General features: G+C 36.3%; 1 protein-coding gene across 1 annotated transcript; it reads right to left on the bottom strand.

Moving 5' to 3' along the window:
* Positions 1-5,366: 5,366 nt before the first annotated feature.
* Positions 5,367-8,971, bottom strand: ap5s1 (adaptor related protein complex 5 subunit sigma 1). The gene is made up of 3 exons (XM_039672712.2): positions 8,672-8,971; positions 7,659-7,950; positions 5,367-5,938 (listed from the first exon to the last, which is right to left on the bottom strand). Exons 1-3 carry the CDS (start codon positions 8,839-8,841, stop codon positions 5,810-5,812), a joined length of 591 nt encoding a protein of 196 aa, XP_039528646.1. The 5' UTR covers positions 8,842-8,971; the 3' UTR covers positions 5,367-5,809.
* Positions 8,972-9,558: the final 587 nt, after the last annotated feature.

The following is a 9,558-nucleotide window of genomic DNA, read 5'->3' as shown; positions in this document are numbered from 1 at the left end:
GAAAATGATTTATTTATTCAGAGATAAACATCACACATGCTCTCATTCTCTCGCTCTCTCCTCCTCACACAAAAAGACATGCACATGGGCACAGTCTTTTTTCTTCCTACATTGTGTATGTGTTGAGCAGAAAATGAGCTGGGAGGAAGACCGGGACTCTCCGTCTTCCTCTAAAAGATCATTCTGTTTCAGTCTACCGCACAACGTCTCTGCTTCTCCTCCGCATGCTTGACGGATAGGAAAAATGATGCGGGAGTGTAGATGTACAAAGGGATGAATAATCAGAATGTCTGTGTCCCCTACCGATGTCATTCTGAGTTGTGAGGACATCATCTCTAGAGTAGCAAACAGCGCACAGAGCCCCCGAGGAACACGGTTCCAGTAACTGTACAAAAAGATCTCAGCTTAAATCAGAAAAATGACTGAAGTTTAGCAAAAACCCAAATGCTTGTCCTTTATCCAGCAGAGAAAAGAGTTCAAAATGAACCATCACTGTCAGAAGAAACAGCTACTAAAAAAGTGACAGAAATCAGCTGTCTTTTACAGGGATACTGCACTTGAACAAACAGATAAGGAGGTATTCACACAGAGAGAGGGAGAGAGAGAGAGAGAGAGCTTCTCAAACAGCATTGTTCTACGCTCATCTGAATTCACAATAAATGTTCTGTTTGGTGTCTCAGAAGCACCAGGGTCCGTGCGGTTAAAACATTACATTTAAAGTAATTTTTTGGGTTTCCCCACTCAGCGCGATTTTATGTTTTAGTCGGCTTGAGATCATTTCCATCTAAACTGGTTAAATTTCTCTTAAGCCTAAGTGAATGTTTTGGGTGCAGTATGATACGAACGCAGTCACATTATAGAGCCAACGCGCAACTAAAACAATGTTCTTCTGCAAAATGCATGCAGTTTTGTTTCTTATCCGCTAGAGGGCCAAAAGTTACATAGTGTTCCTTAAATTTCAGAAAATTCCCATCTGGGGGACTGGCATGGCAAAATGATGATTGAAATGTTTTGAAGGGAGAATTATGGTGTCATTTCTCAGGTCAAGGTTATATATCATGGGAGTTTCACTTTTGGACTGGTCAAGAGTCTCATAAAAACCCCTGCAGGCTTGCTCACAAAGCCAAAAGTGCAGCAAAGCAGATATTCCATACTCACTCAATCACTTTTTCAATCTACTTGCATTGTGCTGTGGATGAACTTTGCACAAATTTCCCCAAATAACTCTGAAATGACAAGTGACATTTTCAGTCAAATCTGAGGCTGCGACAAGAAAGCTTGTTTTATGACTTTGCTATGATTTCTGTTTTCATATTGATGGGAAGAAACTTTGATTTATGTATGCTCAGTGATGAGGGAAAAATAGTCTCTTTACTGATTTGAGTCCATCTATCCGCTCAGTCAAACGAAGCCGTTTTTTTTTTTAATAAAATAATGTTAATATGAGCCTGTATGGATGACAATAACGGGTTTTAAATTCATTAGTATGAGTTACATCACGTACAATTGTATCTAAAATCATGTCAAAAATAAATTATCTGTCAATTATTTTAATCACTGACTGATCTACTTGCGTTGTTTTATGTAACTAGCTTCAGATAAAAGCGTCTAAATAATTAAATGTAAATATAACTTAAGTTATGTTAATATGTAGCCTATTATATAGGTATTCAAATAAAGGTAATGTTATGTTGAATCAGCAATGTGAAAAAATGAGTCAAGCTGTGTGCATAAAACAATAATAGTGCATTTATTCTTTCACATTCATCAAGAAATTAAATAGGATTTATGAATGGCAGTGAAGCAACGTATCTGACGCTGCAGGGCACATAATGACAGTAAGGCGAGTTCATTCATTACATTCATACCCACACTCATATTATATAGAACATACTTTTTTAGCGGTTGTGAAGTACTTTTATATAAAATAAGAACCTACTTATGCGCTTACGGACACAGCCCTTGAGTCCCCTTTTATTTTTGTTCATCTACTTTTTATCAGCAATGGAGCCCATTCTATTTGGTGGCAGATATGAGTTTATCTATTACTAGCAACGATTCCAGCATCTACACTCTAAAAAATGGGTTGTTTCAACCCAAATTTGGGTCAAATATGGACAAACCCAAATGTTAGGTTAAAAACGTCATTTAAAATGTTAACCCAACTTCAACTTTCAACGGTACATTTTTTAATTACATTTAACCCAACATTTGGGTTGAAACAACCCAACATTTTTTAGAGTATACAAATAAAAGCAAAAAAAAAAATAAAAAATGAAGGACAGAAATATCGAAACTAAGCATTAATAATAAAAAGATACTAGTTAATAATAATGTTTCCGAAACGTTTCCGAAATCTCTGTGTAAACAATGAGTGACGTACACGAGAGATCACTTCCGGCCATTGCGCAGACCAAAGCGTTCACGCCCTCAGATCACTAGGACATGGTTACATGAGGTAAAAACTAAATAAATACCGTTCGTTTTCTCACACAAACCACTCGTTTTGTGTCTTAGGCCATCAATATGTACTTACGAGTTATTAAATCACTTTTAATTTGGACTTCTCTGTGCATGCCTCTTTGAGGTGGACCCCATAAAGCTCTATTATATGACTGACAGACAAGAACGGTTTGACCTAAAAATATCAAAATTGATAATACTGTGGAAACAAAGTCACCTACATCTTGGATGCCTTTGAGGTAAGCTAAAACATATCAAAAATTAATTTAAAAGTGAACTATCCCTTTAAGTGCCAACAAACTCTGTGACATCACAAGTTGTAGTAAGATAGCACTACAAAACCTACACCATAACAAAACATAGGATATGTTTGTTATAAAAAAAAATGACTGCTTTATTTACACTTTAAGTTTTGTTATTACATTTATTAGTTAGTATATATTATTTCATGATGTTTTTCTCCTTTTGGTTTTGGTTAGATAATAACCCTGCAGCATCTATGCAACAACTCCAAACCCTCTATGGATGTTTACATAAAATCTAGTTTCTGAGCAGACATCTTTGTTCAAAGTGTTGAATAAATGATTCTGTCTCTGCCGCCTTCTGAAAGGAAAATCCTGCTGTTCACTTACAAAAGAAAAAAAAAAAGAATCACGACACTGGAGTAAACCAGGAAATGGAGGTGGGAAGATCTGACAGCTGAGACTTATTTCATTCTTTTTTTTTTCTCCCCCTTTTAACTCTTCACAACAAATATTCCACTAATGTCTCCCTAAAGTCCCAATTGGCTTTCATTGATAAAAATGGTCAGTGGAACCATTCAAAGACGCCCACTGTCTTCAGGAATACGAGTCTAAATAAAACGGAATTCAAATTTAGTTTGAAGCTCACTTGTGGACTCACAGTCTGAACCTCAAACACACAGTAACAGCATAACTTTGTTTGTTCTTGAATGCTGAATATTGTATTTCATTATTCTAAAACACTAAAAAAGACATCCTACCTTTCAGGGGAAGTATGTAGGAGTTGTGATGTAGAAAATGGCAGAGGAAGCATGCATCAGTCATTTACACAACAAAAGAAAAAAGAAAAACAGTAGGAAACCTGGAACCACTATGATCTTTAAAAACTCTAAATCTACTGAAAAAAAAGATGTTTAATGTGAAAACTGTTTCCTGTCTCAACGGATTTTTAATTGGAATAACTTTGGATGTAAATATAGCCCAGGATATAAGTTCTGCCAGGATTAAACTAATGTTTGTTATATCTTACACTGTAAAAAGTACATGATCAGTGAGTTATGACAACACGTGTTTTTACATTGCTTTAAAAAGTTAAGCAATTGTTTTAAATTTTTAAAGTCAGTTCAATGTATTTTAAGTTGAATTGACTTAAACGTAAAAAGTTGATTGTACTTAAAAATTTAAGGCAGAAATTTATTTCACAGTGGCTATTGATGAAGCATTGATTTATATAAAATAAACATAAAAATGAATTAATTTTGTCAACATTTCATATGCTTCATTTAGCTATAGGATTATATCCATTATGCAAGGTTTATTTGAAGGTTCAATTTAAAAAAATATTCTCGAGGGAAACGTACACCTACATTTTAGAGATTTTTTTTAGAGAAGGCGGTAAACGAGTGTGAGACAGTAGTAATAACACTACTACGGTTAGACCTGAGACTCAGCACAAACTGAAGCACAATTTAATTGTGATTACTTGAGGCTTTCATCAAGACCTGGGAGAAAAATATTCCCCAATTTAGGACAGAAGCCTCAGACATCTGAATAACAGATTTCACAGCTGAAGTGGATCCAAATGTGCCGAGAAACGCTCTATGATTTCTGTAATAATTGCATTTGTGTTTTGCAAGCATACATTTAAAACCAAGGCTTTTTGAACCTCTTGTGATGAATGATGAATATATTGGAATGAGTAACACACTAAATATTTTTGTGGTTTTTTTAGACAGTGGGAACCACAGAGTAGCCATAAAGGACAAATTGTCTAGCATTTTTGAAAAGACAACAATGTGTCTGTGAGAGGAATATAAAGAGCTATAAAGAGAATCTGTAAAACCATATAAAATAATCTATATCTGACTGGCAAGTGCATGGTGAAATCACAAGTCAAACTTCCCATGAGCTTTAAAGGTGGTAATTTTTAACAAGATCCCAAATCTTAACATCATGTGGAGCAACACAATCACAACTCGTGAATGCTGCAAAGAGAGAGCCTTTATGGTAAGAGAGTTGTGAAAATTGGTAATGAAAAACAAAATAATTCTTTCTTTCACAAAAAAACAAGCAATGTCCAGAAATGCTGCGTGAGATTTGAGCACATCTGTGAGCACACACACCTTCAATACAAATGGCCTGGTAATGCCATGCTAATGCGTTATAGGTTCTTTCGATGTGAATGGCTCAACAACACTTCACAGTTATAGTGTATAGCCTTAATGGGCTTTTGTCCTGCTAGATGTGAGAGGAATACTTCTGACACAAGGAAACCAGAAAACCCTCACCCCCACCAGTTAACATATTGAACCACTTGTGAGTTATGACTAGCCTCACACTTACTATAAGAGGACAACCTCACCCTCCCTTCATTCCCAGCGCAGCATGATGACACAGGCAACTCGTTATTAAATCAGAGGAAAGCAGCGCTAAAAATGCATTTTCATGAATTGCGTTATTGCTCTGTTGGCCTAGATATGAATGTGACATAAGGCCTTGTCAATAAGACATCTCAGATCTGTTGGCAGACACACAGCTGCGAACTACTGAATTATTTTAGACAAAAGTGTTACAGGATTATTCTAATTGCCAAGCACTTGGACAGAAGCAGAACATAGCAATTAGTAAAAAGCAACACTGCCCTCTAGAGGAGAGCAAGTGAATAATGCAATGGTTTTATTTTGACCCATCCAGACAGTATAACAACATAAATTCAGACTTTAGTTAACTTGAAACTCAATGAACAATGTAATCAATTGACATTTGGGGACAGTTTATCAGGTACTCCAAAGTCATTCTGCCCGCACGATGAAATGTGTAAATGCCTTTACTTGAATACACCTGAATAATATCTAACCGAGATATTATAAGCTGTACTGCTTTTTTGGTGTGGTTTCCTCAAAGGCAAAAAAAGTTCAAAATGCACTGTGGGTACATCTACTTTTCAAATGCCGCCTTCTTTGAACCGTGGAAGTGTGCAATTCGCCTTCAAAGGAGAATTAGTTCCTCCAAATCGGAACATCCTGTATTTATCAGGCATATTTATACACATTACCCTCTGAATATAGGGCCCCCCAATGTGATTCAACCAAAAACACACGCTTTTATTTGCTCACGTAGCTCGCTATCTCTTTATCCAGGCTGAAGGCAAAACGGTGGTTGAGGAAGAGGAGCTGACCATGAGGAAGGAGTCTGTGCAACAATGCGTCCACTCGATCGCTTTTCAGCAACACCTGAAAATGACAGCTAAGTCAGCCAGAGTAGTGTCAAATAATCAATAGCTTGGTGGTCTGCCTGTTTTGAATGTGTTTCCTTGTTCACTGCCTGACAATAAGTCTATAACTCTATATAGATATATATATCTATATAGAGTATATAACTCTGGAGTAAACGTCTGAAGAAAACACCCCTGAGCTCATTGGGTTGCTTTTCTATGGATGTAACGATTACAGTGTAATCAACATGTATCTCATACATAATGAGACGCATTTACTTATTTCAATTGTGTCCACTTTCAGGCATATTGGTGGAAAGAAACTAGGCCAGCAGACATAAGAAAATATTACACTCCGTCTACTTCTTCATAAGATTATGGGAATTCAATAGAGGTTCAGTTCAGCAATAAAAAAAGTCATTTTCAGAATCTTAAAATGGCATGAGTCATTTTAATGACATAATGAAAACACAAAACATCTCAGGCACAGACAGTCACTCAAACACACAACAAGAATAACGTTTTTTTGTTTTGTTTTTACAGGGCCATTCGAAAGTTGAGTCAGCAAGATTTCTTTAAAAGAAATGAATGCTTTTATACATCAAGGACCTAATAACTGTTGAGAAAAATATATATATATTTTCAGCTGTCATTATTTTGAAAGATTTTAAATTGTAATAATATTTTGCATTATTACTGGTTTTATTGTATCAAATAGAAAATTATTTCAAAAACGTTACAGAATCTTACAGACGAGTGTATCCTCCATTAATTGGATACATTTACAGCTGCACCCAAACAGACAACACAAACAAACATGTACATGCATGCGCACAGACAAGATACTACAAGAACTACTGGATGTCACATATGTAAGGGTATTAAAAAGTGACATAAAATGATTATAATGTGAATATTTTTCCCAAATGATAGAGGAAAGGAATCAATTAAGAGATGCAATTAGTGGCAAACAACCGAACAGCATTCATTTTTGGCTGTTATAGCACACCTCTCCTCAACAAGCCACAAGATCACTCAAAGTTATGCTAACAATTTCATTCAGTTTAGGTTTAGCTTCATTAAGTCTTGAACCCCAAGTACTTCAGTAGTAATAGTCACGTTTACCAGAGCAAGCTAATACTCATAAAAGCCTGTTCACACCAAGACCGATAACTATACATATACCGATAACTATTTTAGCAGAAACACCAACTTCAATGTTCTGTTTATTATAAACTTTATAATACTTTTTTTGTTTGCCGCTTTAAATGCTCAAGCTCTTTAAAGCAGGATGGATCATTTTAAAAAGCACTAAAAAGGGTGCCAAACAAGTTATTGTTGTGGTGTGGCTATTCTTTTGAATTCAGAATGATTTTTAAAACTATATCTTTATCATTATAGTTATCTTCCTTTATTGAAAAAATAACTTAACGCTAACTATAAAGATAACTCTAATGATAACTACATCACCATCCACACCAGTGCATAGTAGTTCTATTTATTTTTGTATGGCACTTTAAAAGCAGAATGAATGCTGATTGACTGTCAGTGTTTATATCATTCATCAGCTGGGAAAATAACGTGATTTCAAGGGTATAGTTCCTTTGTGCCGTCATGATTATAGTTGTGGTGTGGACTTTGCTAAAAAAAAAAAAAGATATCTAAAACAATTTTTAGAACTATATCGTTATCCTTATCGTCCTTAGTTTTAACAGGTCTTTAGTCCTAGAAAACCTTACCTCAGCACCAGGTCCCAGCAGACGAAGCTCCTCCAGGCAGTGACGTGCAATGTTGCGAAGCGCTCCCTCTGCGAGCAGAAGGTTCTCGTGTGGTCTGCAGACAAGAGTGAATGCTAGTGACTGCACCCCCAGCCACAGAACAACACTCCGGTCGGGAAACAGCTCTGCATTGCCCAGGGAAAACACCCCCTTGTCAGCTTCCCCCAGAGCAACAGCCTCCTCACCCAGCACAGCTTCAGTGCTCAGACTGCCTGAGGCTTCCCTACTCAGAGCCACCGCACTCCTCACCTGTCTAGGAGAGAGGAAGGCCAAAAAAAAGAAATTATTGTTCATCATACAAACATGTACCATAGTACTGACAAAATACCATCGTAATTGATAATGCAGATACTTGGGTTGCATCCACAATAACATACTTCTCTACTATAAAGTAGGCTAAACAGTATGTGACAAGAGTAGTGTGTCCGAATTCAGAACTCATAAAAGAGCAGGCCAAATGAACCCGGATGAAGGACTACTTCCGGCGAGATTCTGATGTGTGCGTAGGATATGGACACTTTATGTATCCCATGGGGCCAAGCGAGTGCATTGTATATATTCCATCTATATAATGACATAATGTCATTCTTCTATATAGATCAGTGAAGCAGCCCCACTGACCCTGGTGTCACATGACAATGAAAACATGGCGAATGTAGTAGCCTATGTCCTGATTAAATTAATAATATAGTACTTTCTTGGCAGTCACAATAAAGCCTACTTTACTCAAAACAAGTACATGCTCAAGAGTAAGGATTTCGGGTGCAGCCTTGGTATTCAAGTTTGCATGAAACTAAAGTTTTTCTTTTTGTTACCTTTGTTATTAATGCTTTACATAAACATTAGTAGGTTTGACTGTACCAAACTGAATGGGTTACGTTTTTGTAATCATTGTTATTTAATTTATGGTTAATTGTCGGGCGGGCAGTTCTGGAAATCTTCTCTGTGACTGGTAAATTGTTTTATCATCTCACCTCGCTACCACGTGGAGTTTCTCTTTCTGCATCAGTCGCCTCTGCTCCGGTGTGTAATCACGACCATCTCCGGTCTCTGGTCCGAATACACGCGCGTACAGTATCCGGATCTCGCCTGCGGACAGGGCGCTCACCGGGCACACCGTGTGGATTAAGAAACACAGCACCATATCTGATTTAACATTTCATGAAGACCATAAGAATACAGACACAATTAGCAGACTTGCTTTCAATAGGGAAAAGTGTCATTCTGCCATTGTGGACAAACTCTGCATTATTATTTCCGTATTTGGTCACATGACTGTGAATCAGCTGATTATTGCGCAGTTCCGCTTTCAACTCTAGATGGCGCCCTTGGGTGCTGTTGAACTGATGCGTCTAACTGTTCTAACTAGACTTTGTTTGGGACATAAATATTGATTTGAGTGATTCTGATGTGCTTTAGCCATACAAGTTCAAGACCTATATATATATATGAAGAGTTCAGATGCAAAAGCCTCTAAATGCCATTTGAAATTTTCTTCTAGAATGGTCATTTTTATCAAGCTTGTATATTTAAGTTCAGTAATTTCACTTAAATTACAATTAATAGGTAATCTTCATTGCCATTTAAATGAAATTACTGAACTTAAATTTACAAGCTTGATAAAAATGATCATTTTAGAAGAAAATTTTAAATGGCACTTAGAGGCTTTTGCATCTGAACTCTTCATATATATATATATATACACTACTCACCTTTATCTTAGGATATACATTTGCGTTTTTTATTTATGGTGGTGGCATAGGAACAGTATATGCAGCACATTTAATACATGAAAATAAAAATAAAATAATAATATTAATATGTATTAATATTAATTAATATATTATGTTAATATATGAAT

Source organism: Pimephales promelas, chromosome 11 (genome assembly GCF_988280905.1).
Source record: "Pimephales promelas chromosome 11, fPimPro1.hap1.1, whole genome shotgun sequence".
In the NCBI taxonomy this organism is placed as follows: Eukaryota; Metazoa; Chordata; class Actinopteri; order Cypriniformes; family Leuciscidae; genus Pimephales; species Pimephales promelas.
This window is presented reverse-complemented; position numbering and strand designations above follow the sequence as displayed.

Bases quoted from the DNA above. Each gene is read 5' to 3' on its own strand.
- ap5s1 (XM_039672712.2), bottom strand. From the start codon at position 8,841: ATGGTGCTGTGTTTCTTAATCCACACGGTGTGCCCGGTGAGCGCCCTG. The intron at 7,951-8,671 runs GTGAGATGATAA...CCTCTCTCCTAG, and splicing joins AAACTCCACGTGGTAGCGAG to ACAGGTGAGGAGTGCGGTGG. The intron at 5,939-7,658 runs GTAAGGTTTTCT...TGTCATTTTCAG, and splicing joins TGCTGGGACCTGGTGCTGAG to GTGTTGCTGAAAAGCGATCG.